Here is a 17,783-nt window from a genome sequence, read left to right on the forward strand (position 1 = left end):
TATCGTGTCGTGCTAAAGTAATTATCAATAAGACGAGGTACTCATTCTACTTGGGTTGTTGAAATTGGGATGGTAGACCTGGAGTTGTGCCAAATCCTGTTTTCCCAAACCGTGTATCCGAAGAAGCTCATTAGTTACAAAGGTTACGAAATATAATATGCTTATCGTTATTCACTCATTTTTCTGGACAACATCTTACTTAACAATTCTGCAAATTCATTTTTGGATGTGTCTACTAAAATTCATACGTTATCAGCCTATATAAGATAGCCTTTTCGTAGAAGCACAAGTAATAACTAATCAGGATTAACAGATATGTATGTTATATTGTATGTCCCAATTGGCGATTGTCTGGCCATGCTTGAAATTAGTACAGATAACTAAGGTAAAAGATATTCATAAATTCAAGTTGGAATAGCCATTATCTACTTTGCAACATAGAATTCAAGGAAAGAAATGAAGTAACAATGATGAAAAGAGGGAGAGAAGAAAAGGGGGGACCCCCGAAATAGCAAAATAAGATGTAAAAGACAATGGAAAAGAAAGACAAAAAAGATCGGAACTTGGGAATCAATATATCGCATTTGACCTGAACAGTTGGCCTGCCTGCCGCCCTGCGAGTGAATCGAACCCAAGCCCTACGAAAAACTCCTCGGGGAATTATTTCTGGCTCTATCTCAGAATGACTGTTGCACCACGGCCATTTGGTTTCGCAGCAACTGATAAGAGATGGAAGAACGGGTTGTCAAAACCTTACTTATGTCTATCACGGATGCCTAGCAACCGGGAAGCAGGATGTACTTCTCGACAACAGCTTGTTTGCAATACTTAGCAACAAGCGTAACCCAGGCCATAAGTATCCAGGTACCTACCTAATAAGCTTGTAGAAACAATCAAAAGTTTAGATGCATGCTTCGCTTGTAACTCATACAAGCAAGGTGTACCTCCAGGGCTAATATTGATTGGCTGTATATCTGCTAGAGTGAATATGGAATTAAGTATCCAAGGTATGATATTTCTGTAATCCGGTAGGCTAATTTATAATAATTATATGGTATGTTATTAGAAATTATACTTATCAACATATTTTATTTAAATTGTGTTCACTAACCATCATGGATCTTGGTTCAATGTTGGTACGAATGTAAAATATACATCTGGACTTACGAACAATCACAGATATTAATTTTGCCGTTACTCTCTAGTATAACAACATGAAATCACCAGAGTGTTTTGAGCGTGTGGCCGAGAGGCGGTAGCATAAAATCACTTGTAGATGACACGGGATTGGGCAGGTAGAATTACTTCAAGCAAATGCAGACTTATGAACCGGCCTGATTTAAGTCGTTTAACGACCGGAAATAGTTTCATATATATGTACCTATTTGCCCAGGGATCTAATACTTGGAACGAGAAACGTTGGCTTGTGACTAATACGAAAGTCTCGGGTAATATGGAACGTTCGAGTTCTATTATTCTATGGAGAAGCTGTTGCTAAGACACCGGATTTCGTAAAAACCACCTTCCAGACGTATGCGTTTCTACTATTATGCGCTTGATAAAACGAGAACAATAGAATTGTCACTTGTAAGTAAATCTAATCCGTTCATGTTTTTCCCGGAAAGAGGAGATCGCCTCATGTTATTATATCATAGCCACTCTAAGGGCGAATCGTCAACACGTACATACATATAGAACGGCCATAAGACGCTGGAAAGGTAGATTTCCAAGCACAAGCAAAGACTTACGCCTTCTTCTCGAGCTCCGCCAGGATGGGCGCCTCCAAGCTCTCGGGCTTCGTGGTACTAGCCCACCTCTCCTTGACCTTGCCATCCCTGCCGATCAAGAACTTCTCAAAGTTCCACTTGACCCGCTTCATGCCGAGGAGGCCGGGTTTCTCGGCCTTCATCCACTCGAACAACGGCTCGGCCTTGTCGCCGTTCACGTCCGTCTTGCCTAGGATGGGAAAGGTGACACCGTAGTTGATCTGGCAGAAGCTCTGGATGTCGTCGTCGGTGCCGGGCTCCTGGCCGCCAAACTGGTTGCAGGGGAAGCCGAGGATGGTGAAGTCATCTGGGTGCTTCGCAGTGATATCCTTGTATAGCTTCTCGAGCCCGGCGTACTGCGGAGTGAAGCCACACTTGGACGCCGTGTTGACGATTAGGACAACTTTGCCCTTGTAGTCGGCTAGGGGCAGTTCGGCACCCTTCTCTGTTGGGATAAAGTAAGAATGGTTAACTTATATTCTCGTTAAGTTGTAAGTTGTAATCTACGAGTTACGCACTATCTTTGACCTTGAAGTCGTAGATTGTCGTAGCGGAAGCCATTGTGGTGATTGAGCTGATGTTGACTTTGGGAATTTGGGTTTTCTGTAGTTGCGGGATATTGGCCGACGAAGCCGAAGTTAAGATGGCGCGACTCGTGATAGTAGCTTCGTTGGCGGGGTATCCGAGGTTCACTAATTGGACGATAGATGACAAAGCTCTTCTCTGTGCGTGTAGTCCAGATGATGGTGATGAGGTCACTTTGCAGATAAGATTACTAAATGTTGGATGATGAATTGGAAACCAGTTCCTTATAATAATGACTCTCATGAATACTCTAGGTTAGGTTGGTTAGTTACCTGTTATTTTGTTTTTGGTTTAATTATTGTACCTAGGTTAAGTTGTTCATTTCTCTCGTTTTGCTAGTAAAGAACAACTGTTGAGCTAACCTAGTGACTTTTTAACCCCTCGGCTTTTCTTTTTTTGAAAGTGGTTCCTGACGATGATAAAAGCTTGTGCAACATATCGACGTAACAATTACAGTTTGGAGCCTCGGCAGGAAGTCAATGCGGGTTAATGCGGGCGGGTCTTACAAGCTTGCGGGGCCAATCAAATATAGAATTGAGAGCTTCTAGGAGCTTGGGCCTCGTATTCCGGAGCTGCTGTTTTCCCGGTAGTCTCATCAGGTCCATCCACTCCACTTTAGGTACTTAGGTACTATAACCTTATCTGCGTCCTGATCAGTAAGGAGCGATTGTCCAATGTCGTCTTAATTCTAAGCTACATTCTATCATGAACATTAACTATTAACTATTCATTAAACTATTCATTAACAACATATGTTTCCCGTTTTCCCCGTGTTTCCCGTCGCTAGAGAATTAAACCACTCTTCCGTCAAGCCACCTTGTCTATCAAACCTCTACCTATTAAAAGTTAATGAATTGATACTCGTTAGTCGAATGTATTGCATATACTACGTGCTGCGTCTATTAGAACCCGGGTAGCAGCCGCTGCAAATCGACGGGTAGATTCGAAGAAGCTCCACGTCCACAGTCCACAGTCAGTCTGCAGTCCACAGGCTGCGAGTTTATTCGAGGGTAACAGTATTATCCTCTACATATTCTACATATAGTTACCCATATAGTGGCCCTACTTAGCATGTAAATCCTGGTCACTTAGGAAAGTCTAATTCCAGCTTTCATCAGCTGTCCTAGTCCTCGAATGACTATTGGCTTGGCCGTGTTAAATACCTTACTATTATCTATTATGGACACTCGTATACCTCAACCGCGACATGTCGTGATCATAGGTGAGTCTGTCTCACCCTGCTCACTCTGCTCGGATACTTTTCTACAGTTTCGGGTTTGTATCCGTGCCCCTGGGTTTGCACCCTTCAATACACACACTACACATTGCACACGCAAACATCCTTGCTTGATTGGTTCGTGATCAACATTGGAGAGGCGCACTACTACTGCATATGGTAGTACCTAATGACTAATTCAGATCTCTAAGGTGGTGGCGTTATTGGCACGACGACAGCCTACTATCTAACCCGACATCCTTCCTATATCCCTTCGATTCATCACATTACTCTTCTCGAGGCCACATCAATAGCATCTGCAGCATCTGGGAAGGCTGGCGGTCTACTTGGTCTTTGGGCTTACCCAGCATGTCTAGTCCCACTTTCCTATCACCTTCACGCCGAGCTCGCAGCCGAGCACGGCGGATCCGAGAGATGGGGATATAGGCGACTCGGATGTGGACAACTCACGGCGAGGGTTGGGAACAAGAAGCCTCCGGACGGCTCCACCAAGACGAGGAAAAGGACCAGTCGCGGCGTCATCAAACAGCAAGACGAACAAGACGATCTTATAGCGGATACCCAGGTAGAATGGCAAAAGTTACCCAAGCAGGACGAGAAGGCAGCCTCTTTACTCCACAACTCTATTCTACCTAAAGATCTTGACTGGATTAATCCTAGTTTGGTGCGCGAATACGCCGAGATGGGACTGCCGGGTTTCACTGAGACGGCTCAGGTGCACCCTTACCAATTCACGACATCGATGGCAACCTTGGCGCATGAGCATGGGGCCGAAATACGCGTTAACAGTATGGTTACGAGCATCGGTCTGAATAAGTCCGAGATGGCTGTCTCGAATGTTGAATACCTAGATCGTGCTACGGGCGAGACGCGGACATTGGAAGGTGTGACAGATGTCATATTGGCCGCGGGTCCGTGGACGGGTCGTCTTTGGCCAAAGACTAAAGTAGAGGGTCTAAGAGCACATAGCGTCGTGTTCGCGGCGGATGTCAGCCCATACGCTGTCTTCACCGATATCTCGCTGCCGAACGACTGGGTACCGGCGCACAGAGCGGCGCGGGGTGAGAAGCGGAAGCACAAGGGCAACGTGGACCCCGAGATCTACGCGCGACCGGGCGGAGAGGTATACGCATGCGGCGAGCCGGACTCGATAATACCGTTGCCGGCTACCGCCGACCAGGTCGAATGCGATGAATCACAGTGCGACGATCTTATATCGTATATTGGTACTGTAAGTCCCTTGCTAGGTTCTGCGTCTATCGCTGCAAAACAAGCCTGTTACCTCCCGCGGCACATGCGTTTTGGCAAGGAGAGCACGCCGCTTATTGGAAGTACCTCGGTCCACCGGCTATGGATAGCGTCGGGTCATACCTGCTGGGGAATTCAGAACGGTCCGGCAACAGGCAAGCTCATGAGCGAGTTTATTTTTGACGGAGAGGCTAGGAGTGCTGATATTGCTGAGCTGGATCCGAGGAAATTCAAGGTATGATAGGACGGCGCGGGATATGAAGGAAAGAGGAAAATATCAATAGGACAACCTGAAAAGAAACACGTGGGACGACTATGACGACAAGACGCGTGGGATGATGGCACTGAAGGGGTTTGTGTTTCCCTCGTCCCTGGGCTCGTGCGTGGAGGTAGGTGTACATGTGTGTAAGGTCCGGCACGAAGCGAGAGACTAAGGGACGGATAATATTGGTACATCCCGCATGATACGTCGAACCTACCTACACACCATATTTTGGGAGAGGCTGAATAAGTTTAAGACGTACATCATGATTAGCTTATCTCGCTTGCACGTGTGGGGTTTGGAGGAGGGGAGAAGGGAGAAAATATGTGCTCCCGACCTAGGATTTGGAGAAAAGGTCGCGTACGTATTACTAGAGCTTCGCGCGTGTAGCACCCTCAGCATTATGATATTGAGGGGAGGGCTATTATTATTTTATTTCGTTGCCGCCGTCGCCGCCAAGAAGAAGATAGGTACATAGGGGCAGGTGACCGACCTTATCTAGACGAAGGGGGTCGGACCGAGCCGCGAAAGAAGGTACATGTACGCCTGGACAGGCTGGCAACGCGGGGAGCGCAGGTGAGGGGAGGGGCCCCGGTACCTATTGTGGGAAAACAACAACCCCCGTGGGGTATGTGACGTTCCAGGGATTAATGCCTTACGGATCGCCGCGAGGTATATCGCGCGTGGTGCCCAAAATACATGCAACCTTAGCTCCTCCTCATTGCCCCGAGGACCCTTAGGACCCTAGACGCATGAAGGGATGGGACCCCGGGAAAATAAAAGCTTAGGCTAGGGGGTGTGATACGTCACTCCTTCGAATAATATATGTGATACGTGCGCACATGCTATACGTCCTAGCCAGAGTTGCAAGATGCTACGTATATTACGCCCTCCCGAGGCTAATACGTACATAGGTACTAGGCGGTATTTACAAAGTTCCATGGGAAATGGGAAATGGGAAATGGAAAATGTGGCATGTGAGCTTTTCGCTTCCCGCTTCCCGCTTCCAAACGGTTGCTCCCCAGAGTTGGTCGCATATACGGTAGATCTATGTTTACCCTGTCTCCTCGGCGAAGACGCTCGCTATGATGACGGTATAATATGTTTGATATTGTATTTGCTATGCTAATAAAGACATAGAAGAGACGTCTCGCTTGGCCCTGCGGCCAGCAAGACCGACTTGAAGCTAGTAGTAGCAGGACAAGAGTAGGATTTATCAGCTGGTGGTGACCAGCTGCTTTCCTCCTCCCCGTTTGGTGATAGGGTGCGGTTGCTAAATACCTAGTAAACATGGAGGGAACCAGTGGTTCTTCATCAGAAACAGAGGATCGTTAGGACTAAAGAACGTTCCCAGGGCTCTGATCAATGTCCGAAAAAGCGGCATAGAGAGACGTTAAGTTCTGTGAAACGTATCATGTGTTTTTCATGTATGCGTACGTGTAATCACACCTACGTCAGTGGTCAGTGGTCAGTGGTCAGTGGTCAGCGGCCTAGTCGGCCGAGAGAGAATTGGGAATTCAAGGGTTTTCCACCCTCCAAGAGCCTCATCCGTCATGCCGGGATTCAAACCCCGCACTTTCCAAGAATAGGGGATCAACGGCCACGCGGCTAATATTGACGGCTTAAAGCCAGTTCCTGCGGGTTTCAGACCAAGATCCCGGTAACCCGTCTCCTGCCATTACAGTGACTTTTCGACTTCCATCGCTTCCCTTATTCCCTCCGCTATGGACTCGATTTTGGCCTTTTCGAGACGCTTGAGCGGACGCCGGGGGTAGCCGCCGTAACCGAAATAGGACTGAATCGCTTGCTTTGTGCCTGCGATCGCCGCCTTGGTCAAGAACCAGTCACCCCGTGAGAGTACTTTCTGCAACGCAATGGCCTCGTCTATTTTTCCCTCGGCATATAGATTCCATACCTTGACGCAAAGCTTGGGCATGACATTTGCGCCGCCTGCAATGATTCCGCTTCCTCCTGATACCAATGTCTGGACTGTGAAGTCGCATATGCCACCGAACGCCATATATCCACTACCTTCTGAGGTAGGGGTCTTTGCGTTGGTGGCCAGTGCTACACGAGTAAGTTTGCCGGTGCTGCCGCATGTGAACTTTGTTCCAATGATATTGGGATGTTCGGCAAGCTTGATGAGGAGATCCGAGTCCATGTCGATACCGGCAACTGCGCCGGGGTAGTTGTATAAGACAATTGGTAATGGACTTCCGTCTGCTACAGCGGTAAAATAACCGACTATAGCCTCCTCGTCCATTTGCGCACGAAAGTAGCTTGGGGGTAGTATCAATACGTAATCTCCGCCAGCTGCTGCAGATTCCTTGCAGAGTTCGATAGTCCCCTTTACGCTACCCTCCGTAGCTCCGACGATTATTGGCGTTGTAGTGAAACCCGCGGCATCCAGAGCCTCTCTGGTGGCACGTGTCACGGCTACCTTTTCATCGCGTGTGCAGTGAATAGCTTCCCCGTTGGAACCCATAGTGACCAAGCCAGCTAGTCCATCTCTAACCAAACGCTCGGCATGCTTTTTGATAGTAGGGATGTCGAGCTCTTCGGTCTCGGGATCGAAAAAGGTCATAGTGGGAGCATAGATACCACATGGTAGTGGTCGTCTCGTGGTCGTGTGACCATTGACCTCGGCGCTGTTGGAGGCAGTCATGTTTTAGGATCGAATGGCAAAAGACAGAAACAAGAGTAATGATAATATTGCTACTAGATTTACGGACCGATATATACCGAGTATAGATAGCTTGGAGAGAGGGAAGAAGGGAGGATAACCACGAAAAGGGGCGCCGAAAAAAGAAAAACAACGGCAAAGAAAAGGGGACGCGTAGCTATATTTATAACATTCGAAGAACAATACTCGACGGACGGCAACGGAATGCTCTCTTTTTTCTTCTTCTCATAACATAATGGCTTCTATCCTCTAAGTTGCATGCAATTAATACCTTGTAGGGTGTGGGTCAGCAACGTCTTACTAGCTCCTACTATTTTGCTCGCAACGACATTGGTCCGAAGAAGGCGACACTGGCTGCCTCTTGGACCCGAGATGCCCCTTAGAAAAAGGAGCTAATGGAAACGAACTGGTACCGAGTAGTAAAAGAGCCCATGTCTATGGGATCGAAAAGCCACAAAGTGGATTGTGGATGAGCCGAATTCTTCAACGGCCCTAGGACAGATGGGTCATACGCGCCTCGGGGTTATATCAAAGGTAATATATCGTAATAGATCATGGGAGCCATGCATATAATCCACAGCCATGAATTATACCGTTCCGCACATAAAATCGTCGGGCTGTTATGAAGCTACCCAACGAATTTCGGCCGCATGGCTCACAAAAGTGCAATTGGGAACTTGGGGGAAAAGGCAAGGAACTAGAGACGGTTGAATGCTCCCTTGAAGAGAGATTGCGCCCTATTCGGCAGCTGCTCATACAAAGAATAAGTTAAGAGACAGCTAGGTAACTGCATGTTGTGCGAGATTAGCTGCAGTGGCATTTATAGCCATGCTATGATTGGCTAAACCTAAGCAACATGTCCAAATTGGATTAGAAACTGGGCTGATGGGAATCGAGAGGATCTGCAGTAGGGTCGATCAGGACCCGGTAAAAATTGAGGGATGGTTGATGAGCGGCATTGTCGTCACCAAAGCACATGATTAGACGTAACTAGAAGAGCCGAGAAAGCCGTGTCTTACGCGGCTTTAAAGAATGAAGAATAGATCAAAACCGAAACCGAAAAGGGAGATATGACGGATGATGAGTTGTCGAGGTGATCGCGGTTGTGCTTGAGAGTTGACATAGTTGACGAAGACGTCATTTGTGCTGGCCAACTCGTCTTGTGACCCTCCAAAGGAAAGCCCCGGGAGGGAGCTTCGAGATTTTGGAGAGGACAACAGACAACAGATAGAAGATGGGTCGAGGTATGCCGTCCACTTGGCAGAACCGAGGGATTGTTGGAGGGTAACCTTTGCGGGGGGCTTAGTCGATATGTGAAGTAGCTCGCCCTAGGTTAGGGAGAAGGGAGAAGGGAGAAGGGAGAAAGAAGGGTTGCCGCATTGTGGAGCACACGAAGTCGACTCCAGATCCAGGACATGGGTAGGTAGGGTTGTATAGGTTCCTGAGATGGGTAATTGGTACTTCGTACAGGGTAGGTATTAAGGTATGTGTACCTAGTGTAAGTGAATAGGCCGTTGGATGGTCTCCTCGGACTAAACGCCACTGATCTTACCAGCATGTAGTATGTAGTATGAAGTAGGTGGCACCTCAGGTTGGAGGGTGACAGCGATAGCCGTCGACCTGCTGGATGAACAAGCAGTTCAAATGTATGTAAAACTGCTGATTTCCATTCTCTGGACTTCCTGGGGTAGCCACCTACATGTACTCGATTTGGCGTCTTCTGCAGGCCAGGCTGAATGTGGTATAGATACGACGGAATAATCATATTAGTAGTTTTTCCTCCAGTGAAGAGATAGCAAGACGCTTTGATGTAGCCAAGACCAACTAAGGCTAGAACTAAAGCTATGTAGAAAGCTTCTGTCTCTCCCACCTTCGAGCAATATTCCAGAATCCACGTTTGCTGTTTTTGGTGATCTTTGTGTGATGTAACGGTGTAAGGATGTGAGGATGTGACTCTGCGTACCTTATGGACCCAACAGCTCCTAGGTACCCAGGTAATATTTTTGTATAGTTATATACCTTCGTCCTTTTCTCTTGCTTTTTAAGAAATGCGGTCTATTTTATTTAACCGGATTAATAATGCTTGATGTTAGGTAGTTCCGCATTGTTATCTCGACGTTTGAAATTTTTGGATTTGAAAAGAGGATAAATTTGGTAGGACGGGCATGATACCTACCTAGGAGGTACCTAGGTACTTCGCTGAATCTGCCAATGATGGACCGACGCTCACTGGGCTTCTGTCTTGAAGAGAAGTTGCCCCACCAAACGCGGGGCAATCAAATTTCAGGTAGGTACCTAGGCCGTGGGCAAATGTTTAGTGGGGGAGGCGGGGCTCTTGCTCGTGTCGCCAAGCGAGTGGGGGCGGGGTACCTCTATGTAAGTAAAGTACATGTATTATATCCAAGAAGGTTAAAAGGTCTCTTAGCAGTACTAATGTACTAATGTTGACCGCGCACATCTACTTCATACCTCATTTATTTACCATGATGAGCACACTTAGTTTATCCAACTATGTATACACAACGAACTACTTAAATGGTAGACTATAAATAATAGTTTACTTCCTTCTCAAGTTCTAGTAAAGAGACGTAATTGACACCCTACGATGACGGCTTACTCCTCTTATTTATGCTCATCGATACATCTTGAACGGTTACATACACACTACGTCGGACCCTGAAGATTTATTTCTCCAACTGCCCCTCAATTATTCCGTCTATAGGTAGTTTCTCTTTAGGCCGGGGTAGGTATGGTATCTAGGTAGCTTAAGCTTAACAAGACATTCGTAACTGAGATACCGAAACAGGAGGTAGTTACATGAACCTAAGTTTATAAGACTACCTAGACGTAAATTATACAAGAATCGGTCTCTTTTCATCTTGATCTGTCTTCTTATTTTATTCGGCTCTCCCAAGGTTCCTCTTGGATTTCCGGGCTGTTATCTCACAACTACCTTTGTCCAACCGCTTTTGACCTGCAGGACAACCCATCAAAATGGCAGCAGAAGCAATCAAGTCGGCAATTGTACCGACAGATTCCCCCTCGCCACTAAATGTGTTGATGGTGCGTATCACTATGGCATATGCTTAGCAGATCGTTGCTCGAAACTGACGTGCCCTAAGGTCGGAACAGGCGAATATACTACTGGGTTTGTCGGTGGTGGTGCTTCAGGGTCGGATAAGAAGGTAGGAGTCGTCGGCTTGACTCTATTTGATCTCCGAAGGAGGGGAAAGGTGGCTAAACTGAGCATGGTGGGAACAAACGGGACCAAATTCCCAGCTATCAGTGAGCTCACCTCTTAATCCTAGGCTGAGTGTAAAGAGGCTATCAACAAGTTGAATAGACACTAATATGAGTAGGACAACATCTCGATACTAATATCTCAAAAATCTACAATAGCTTGGACTGCTCCTTCGACTCCTATCCGGAGAACGACGTCAAGGACCCCGATGCTTACAAGGCTGCTATTGATGCCTTGAAACCAGGTGATGCCATTACTATATTCACTCCTGATACGACGCACTATCCAATCGCTCTATACGCAATTGAGCGCGGAATACATGTCCTGATAACCAAGCCTGCTGTGAAGACATTAGAACACCACCAAGGCCTGATAGAGGCCGCCAAGAAGCATAATGTATATGTTTACATCGAACATCATAAGCGATTTGATCCAGCATACTCAGACGCTAGATTCAAGGCGCAGAAGCTCGGCGAATTCAACTATTTTTATAGTTACATGTCGCAACCAAAGTCTCAACTGGAAACCTTCAAGGCGTGGGCCGGTGTCGACTCTGATATTTCGTACTATCTTAACAGCCACCACATAGATATTTGCGACTCGATGGTTTCACAACTCGGGTTTGTTCCAATAAAGGTCACAGCCTCAGCTGCGAAAGGTATTGCCACCAGTCTTGGATGCAATGAGGCTACCGAGGACACCATCACGGTTATGGTTACCTGGCAGAAACAAGGCGACACAAGCAAAGTTGCCACAGGAGTTTATACGGCATCGTGGACTGCACCGCAGAAAGCCGGCGTGCACTCTAACCAGTACTTCCACTACATGGGATCAAGTGGCGAGATTCGTATTAATCAGGCTAAGCGTGGGTACGACGTTGCGGACGATAGTGCAGGTCAGCTTATGTGGTACAACCCATTCTATATGAAATACGCACCCGACGAAGAGGGTAACTTCGGAGGCCAGACCGGATACGGTTATATCTCCTTCGAGAAGTTTGTAGATGGATGTCGAGCGGTGAACTCAGGGGCACTCAAGCCCGCTGATCTGGATGCGAGAGGACTTCCAACGCTGAACAACACAATCGCGACGACAGCTATCCTAGAGGCCGGTCGGCGTAGTATAGATGAGGATAGGGAGATCAAGATTGAAATCAAGGACGGCTTCTGGAAATTAGTATAATACCCCAACCGTGGGGAAGTATCTCGATACCAGGTCTTAGGATCTTCCTTTCCGGACAATGGAATTCGATAGTCTTTATGTATGCTCATTAATATACCTGAGTTAGCATACAAAGTTAATTATGGAAGACCGTAGTTCTCGCTTTTTATGTTTATTTTTCTCAGTCGAAAGAAAACCTGATCTGTGCGATCCAAACAAAAATAGGGGTATGTCGCTCTATAATAATCAAGCCCTCAGCGATTACATATCTCTTTCCCTAAATTCACCCATGTTTCCACGCTGATTTATTATGGCATTGGCAATACTCCCAAGGTTTCTGTATGGTGGGGTTGTATATTTGATTTTATACTATAGCACCTCCGAACCTCAGATTACCATAACATCCATAGCGTTAGTTAAGAAAAATATTCCTCTTCGAAAGGTTGCTCCCTGTCTTCCGGTCGCAAATGTCCCTTAATTTCCAAAGCCCGTTCTTTACAAGCCTGGCTCTCTGACAACGCACCCTTTTCTGCGTATAAGACTGACAATTTATACAGAGCCCGAGCAAGTTGACCCTTACCTTCGTTCAAAGACTCCGAAATGTCTACTAGTTGCCTCAGAAACTCGCTTCGACGAAATTAGCTGACGAACGCGCCCAAGCTTGGAAATGGAGATGAAGATTTGACTTATATGGCTGAGGCAGAATGCCCTTATAGGTGCAAGATAGATGCTACATCGTATAAGGAATCACAGGTCTTTAGTCGATTGCCTAAAAGCTTTTGACGAAACGCGAGCGCTTTAGATGCTAGTCGCAGACCGTCGTCTATGCGCCCTTGTCTAAGTCGAATACGGGACAGGAGCACCATATCACCAGAGAAGCGTGGGTTACCCGTATTCAGGAAAGTCTCGTCTGTGAAGTCTTTTAAAGAGGGACACCTCCCAAGCATCTCTTCGGCCTCATCTGGCTTGCCCATTCGTAACAGTAAGCTGGCCATATTGCTGTATGAGTTACCGATTCTATCGCTGTTAGTACGGAGCCTGATTTCTATAGCTTGCTGGTGCGTAGAATATGCTTCCTCTAGGTTTCCCATCTCAGTGTACGCAAGTGCCAAATTATTCAGACTAAAAGCAATGAACGGATCGTCTGGCCCAAGTTGCTTCTTACGAAGTTCTAGAGCTTCTTTAAACGGCTTGAGCGCAAGTGATGGCTGGCATAAGTCTAGATCAATTAGCCCAGCTAGGTCAATAGCACTTGCATATGCTAGAGTCGATCTATCCTCGAACGTCTGAACAGCAGCATCTACTAGACTTCGCGCGACATCATAGGTTTCACGCTCATAAAGATACCTGCGATTCGTTTAGCCTTCGTTTTGGTAAGGTAGCATTGGATAAGTAGCTACTTACCAACTGCAACGGAGGAGGAGCTCTGCATATTGCTGTGCATTCCTTGGCTGAATATCGTGTTTCTTGGATAGTCTAGCAATATGCCCGATATGTGGTAGGCACTTTTCGCATTTCTTCCAGGCATTTATTTGATGACCTACATCTCTACTCCAAGTATCAGGAAAGCCCCAGGAGAGGAGTTGAATCACTGCATCGAAGTATCTTGGCCGGTCTGAATTTGGCACTCTGCGAATAGCGGCAGACTGGACTAGCCGGTGCACAGTAAGTACTGGCTGATCCATCGTCTTGTTGATCAACGCAGCCTGTAATAGGGACTGTTCCGCATCTCCGAGGCTGCTCTAGTTAGCACTTAAAGGGGATTATTTAGGCGAAAGACAAGTCTATGTTATGTGAACTTACTCCATCTCGTCTGCCACAAAGCCAAAATCTTCTTCAATTCCGAACTCTGTCTGTGATCCTTCCAGAAATATGGCTTCGTCTATCGCGTCCGGATCGAAGAAAACCAGCATATTTAATAATCTAGTAGAATTGCTGGGGAGCTTCTGAAAGGACAGGTCCCAGACGGTATTTAAGGTGTGCTCGTAGTCATCTTTGATAGTCTTTCTCGCATCGATCTTTGTGGCATTGCGCTCGTAGAGGGAAAGGAAATCTTTCAATCCCAATCTTCTCTGTGCTATGAAGCCGCCAATCTGACTTAGGGCAAGGGGCAAGCCACCAAGGGTTTGAGTGATCACGGTCGCATATTCTATGTTCTCTGCAACAGACGAATCTAGTCCAATTTGTCGTAACAACATCAGAGAGCCTTCGGTATCGTCAAATGATTCCACCTGTAAACACTGAGCTGCGGGATTGTTTGCAACATCGAAGTCTCTAGTCGTTAGAAGTATTGAGCCACGAGAACTCCCAGGCCACGCTATCTTAATGGCTTGTAGATCATCAGCATTGTCGAACACTATTAACCAGTGGAGTGCTTATAATTTTTATCAGCTTCTGGTTCATGAACTAGGTGCAAAGCCACAGCAACATACATGCATTATTTAGCCAATTCTTGACTTTCCAAATTGCTGCTGCCGAGTCTTTTATCTTATCTGAATCTTGGTAAAGTTGCAGGCCAAGGGCAATATCTCGAAAACTTTGCCCAAGCGTGATGATATTATCAGCCCGTACCCAAAGGATAACATCGTATATACCTACGTTTTGGTGGGCATATTCTAATGCCACCTGTGTCTTTCCAACTCCGCCCATGCCAAATAATGCTACTGACTTAGTCGAAGATGGTGCTTGTCCGGGATTGAGAGCATTATGGAGTGTGGAAAGGAGTGTTGAACGACCTGAAAATCTACTATTTTATAGAAACAAGATATGATGGTATTTAATTTGTTAACCTTCATCACTTTTAATAGTAAAATTATCCATCAATTCAATTACCTCCTTGTATTTGTGCTCATCTAGCCTCATACGGGCAAGGTCGGCCTCACTTTCAACGATAGAAGAGATTCTTTTGATACGCATAGTCGTCCTTGAGAAGTCGGTATGGAATTTCTCCCATGCATTCCGTCGTAATAGGACGTGGGGATGGTCTCGAAAGAAATGTATGGTCCTTGCATAGAAGCATATAACTTCCGTATATACGTCGATCAGGGCGGTCTCGAGCTGGCGACTCATCGGCAAGGTATCTTCGTAAACCCGAAACCTCGGCAAGGTCAAACTGAGCTCTTCCAGTATGTCCAATACCTCCTGAAGAGTATCTCCTGCTGAGGAAGCTAATGTTAGTATAAGGCGAATACTCCCCCACACCACTGCCGTTAATGTCGCATCTGCTCCGAATGCTAGCGCAATGATAGCCGAGAAGTCGTCTACGAATTTGAACTTCGGTGCAAGTCTGTTCATAGACGCCAACGCCTGCCTGTCTCGAGATGGCGTAGTCTGGAGAGTGTTTACATGACTTAAGAGGTCATCAAGAGAGTGTACTTCATGTACCGCTCGATAATCTTCGTTACCTCCCAGTTCTTCCCGATATCTTTCTAATGCTCGATGCCACAGAGGACTTCTACTTTCAGTTGGCCTTTTCTTGGTTAGTCTCTTAGACATGGATGACTCGCTCTACATAATTACACTTACTTCTCCATCTTGCTAACGATTTGCTGAAGCCAATTGATTATTTCAATAGAAGCCGATTCATATAGTAAACACTTATTACCTAGAAGAGAGGAATAAATTGATAACGATGACACCTACCCATGCGGGGTTTCAGCTACAGGGCTTGTACAATATAATACACCAACGCCAAGTGATATATCATAAAGCACCTAAACCTAAGGTACTTGCCTAGGTATGCTGTGTGGTGACCGCATATACTCGTTCGGCGCTTATCTCTCGGTGAGAGTTACAAGTAAGGCATCTATTGGAGGAGTACTGCACAAGTCTACATGTAATATTGTCCGGTTTTATGTGACCAAGCTTCAACGCCTCTATCACTACGGTAGTGAGCCATACCTAGGGGCCATAATGAAGCCAGCCTACAGGACTGGAATCGCAGTGGCTGGCTCACAACTCCGTACTTCATACCCAGGTATGTACCTAGATACCAACCTAGGTAGGGAGGTATGTCTACCAATTGGAGACTTGACATGAGACAACCAGATGCAGCCAACAGCTCCCGAACACCTCTATTAGCCGCCCCCAGAGTTGCTACTCAGCTATTAATAATTAATAATTACTTTTTACTGAGGCTTTAATGTCTTCCTTACGTTAGGTGCGCATTTCCGCATTTGCATTTCTAAAGCCCGGGCGAGTTTTCCATGTAAACTGAATTATCTGCAAGACCGACTTGTAATCTTGCGATCGTCTCTTTCTACCTAGGTAATTATATTTCCTCGCGCTATACTTTCATCCTTGTTTTAGGCTTAAGAATATGGTTCAAACGGCCGGCGACAAAGATGCATTTCGAAGCACACACTACCTGGGTATCTTACCATGGTATTACTGGTGGCTTCGAACCCAAGTTTACCAACAACCTATACAGCTATATGCTTGTGTTCGGGGGTTTGTTGACGAATCCGAAGATATCCCATTCAATGAAATAAAGTCAATCTACTTAAAAGTTTCAGAGATAGTTACCAACAACGCGGCCTTAAGTATCGACGACATAGTTCAACAGCTGTCAGAGGTTGGTAGTATCATTGTATCAGAAGACCGGCAACTCAGGTCAGCTACTGACTTGATTTTCTCGATTATCGGCTGGCAAACTATGCTTTATCGACCTGATATATTATCCTGCCCGCCATCCGAATTTTGCATTACAGACGAAATGAATGGTCACAGAAGTAGCTGCCATCTCTGCCTCAAGCAATTCCGCGTCTGCAAGAGTAAAGGACTCTCCGAGTTTCTTTTAGGGTTCGGTTTAATGCTCATTCCGCGAAATTATAATACTCTTGAGGACGCTGAGGAGGCCAAGGCATTCAATCGACTAAAGTCTGTTAAATCTTCAACTTTGAACGCATATCTCTTGACAACCATTGGCGGCATCACTATAAGTTGGTCCGACTGCTTGGCTTGTCATCTAGAACTCGACAAGAATGCACGCGTTCTATATGTATTTCGCTATCCATCGTTCTGTGTGGAAAGCCTTGGCGGCCAATCGGCAAGAGGTAGCGGTCGATCTACGATTCATTCTTGCACTTCGGACTTCCCTAACAATAACCACTGGGCAACACCACAGGATGTGACGGAACTACTCAGAGAGGTCCTTATTTCCTACAGACTCTTATTCGGACAAGAACGTAAATCGCGAAAAGCCTTTCGAAAGTTGCGTCCTTTTGAACACATACCGAAGAATAGCCATGACAGATTCCTCTTAGAGGTCTGCGGAAAAAAGCGATTGGATTTACTGTCAGGGGTTAAAGAGCGTGATAGTTATGAACTAGCACGAGATTTTCCACATCTGAGAGCACAGCTCGTCGCTCTAAGTATGTATCTAGACGATAGGAAGCCTCGGTCCTGGAAAGAGTTATGGTTAGACACTCGCGATTCAGCATCATGGTTGACATTTTGGGCAGTCATTATTATTGGTGGACTAGGTTTGATCCTCGCGTTTCTTCAGGTTGTACTTCAAATTACACAGCTAGCAATAGATCTGCGGCAAGCTGGCTCGTGACATATTCACGATAATATTATCTTTACTCGTTGCTCTTCCA

The 17,783-nt window shown here is 46.2% G+C and overlaps 6 protein-coding genes across 6 annotated transcripts; 3 read left to right on the forward strand and 3 right to left on the reverse strand.

Moving 5' to 3' along the window:
- Window positions 1-1,455: 1,455 nt before the first annotated feature.
- F4813DRAFT_372147 (glutathione peroxidase) lies at window positions 1,456-2,837 on the reverse strand. Its single transcript, XM_049244678.1, has 3 exons — window positions 2,624-2,837; window positions 2,285-2,524; window positions 1,456-2,211 (listed from the first exon to the last, which is right to left on the reverse strand). The coding sequence occupies exons 2-3, from the start codon at window positions 2,325-2,327 to the stop codon at window positions 1,745-1,747; spliced, it is 510 nt and encodes a 169-aa protein (XP_049096031.1). The 5' UTR covers window positions 2,328-2,524; window positions 2,624-2,837; the 3' UTR covers window positions 1,456-1,744.
- A 693-nt stretch (window positions 2,838-3,530) lies between these two features.
- Window positions 3,531-5,077, forward strand: F4813DRAFT_393013 (FAD dependent oxidoreductase; the record flags this gene model as incomplete). Its single annotated transcript, XM_049247355.1, has 2 exons — window positions 3,531-3,573; window positions 3,780-5,077. 2 exons carry the CDS (start codon window positions 3,531-3,533, stop codon window positions 5,075-5,077), a joined length of 1,341 nt encoding a protein of 446 aa, XP_049096032.1.
- Window positions 5,078-6,583: 1,506 nt separating this feature from the next.
- Window positions 6,584-8,048, reverse strand: F4813DRAFT_233546 (aldolase). Its single transcript, XM_049239949.1, has one exon. The coding sequence runs from the start codon at window positions 7,761-7,763 to the stop codon at window positions 6,777-6,779; it is 987 nt and encodes a 328-aa protein (XP_049096033.1). The 5' UTR covers window positions 7,764-8,048; the 3' UTR covers window positions 6,584-6,776.
- Window positions 8,049-10,553: 2,505 nt separating this feature from the next.
- Window positions 10,554-12,533, forward strand: F4813DRAFT_233639 (D-galacturonic acid reductase). Its single transcript, XM_049239950.1, has 3 exons — window positions 10,554-10,844; window positions 10,904-11,066; window positions 11,141-12,533. The coding sequence occupies exons 1-3, from the start codon at window positions 10,776-10,778 to the stop codon at window positions 12,202-12,204; spliced, it is 1,296 nt and encodes a 431-aa protein (XP_049096034.1). The 5' UTR covers window positions 10,554-10,775; the 3' UTR covers window positions 12,205-12,533.
- A 360-nt stretch (window positions 12,534-12,893) lies between these two features.
- F4813DRAFT_399435 (uncharacterized protein) lies at window positions 12,894-15,818 on the reverse strand (the record flags this gene model as incomplete). The annotated part of the gene is made up of 6 exons (XM_049248173.1): window positions 12,894-13,530; window positions 13,588-13,920; window positions 13,987-14,539; window positions 14,616-14,918; window positions 14,973-15,652; window positions 15,709-15,818. Coding segments are annotated over 6 exons (2,616 nt in total), but the record flags the coding sequence as incomplete, so codon positions are not given.
- A 683-nt stretch (window positions 15,819-16,501) lies between these two features.
- F4813DRAFT_393017 (uncharacterized protein) lies at window positions 16,502-17,743 on the forward strand (the record flags this gene model as incomplete). Its single annotated transcript, XM_049247356.1, has 1 exon — window positions 16,502-17,743. The coding sequence occupies one exon, from the start codon at window positions 16,502-16,504 to the stop codon at window positions 17,741-17,743; it is 1,242 nt and encodes a 413-aa protein (XP_049096036.1).
- Between the last annotated feature and the right edge of the window lie 40 nt (window positions 17,744-17,783).

This window comes from Daldinia decipiens (genome assembly GCF_022478715.1).
Source record: "Daldinia decipiens strain CBS 113046 unplaced genomic scaffold F4813scaffold_40, whole genome shotgun sequence".
Lineage (NCBI taxonomy): Eukaryota > Fungi > Ascomycota > Sordariomycetes > Xylariales > Hypoxylaceae > Daldinia > Daldinia decipiens.

Bases quoted from the DNA above. Each gene is read 5' to 3' on its own strand.
- F4813DRAFT_372147 (XM_049244678.1), bottom strand. From the start codon at position 2,327: ATGGCTTCCGCTACGACAATCTACGACTTCAAGGTCAAAGATA. The intron at 2,212-2,284 runs GTGCGTAACTCG...TTATCCCAACAG, and splicing joins CGACTTCAAGGTCAAAGATA to AGAAGGGTGCCGAACTGCCC.
- F4813DRAFT_233546 (XM_049239949.1), bottom strand. From the start codon at position 7,763: ATGACTGCCTCCAACAGCGCCGAGGTCAATGGTCACACGACCACGAGA.
- F4813DRAFT_233639 (XM_049239950.1), top strand. From the start codon at position 10,776: ATGGCAGCAGAAGCAATCAAGTCGGCAATTGTACCGACAGATTCCCCC. The intron at 10,845-10,903 runs GTGCGTATCACT...ACGTGCCCTAAG, and splicing joins CGCCACTAAATGTGTTGATG to GTCGGAACAGGCGAATATAC. The intron at 11,067-11,140 runs GTGAGCTCACCT...TAATATGAGTAG, and splicing joins GACCAAATTCCCAGCTATCA to GACAACATCTCGATACTAAT.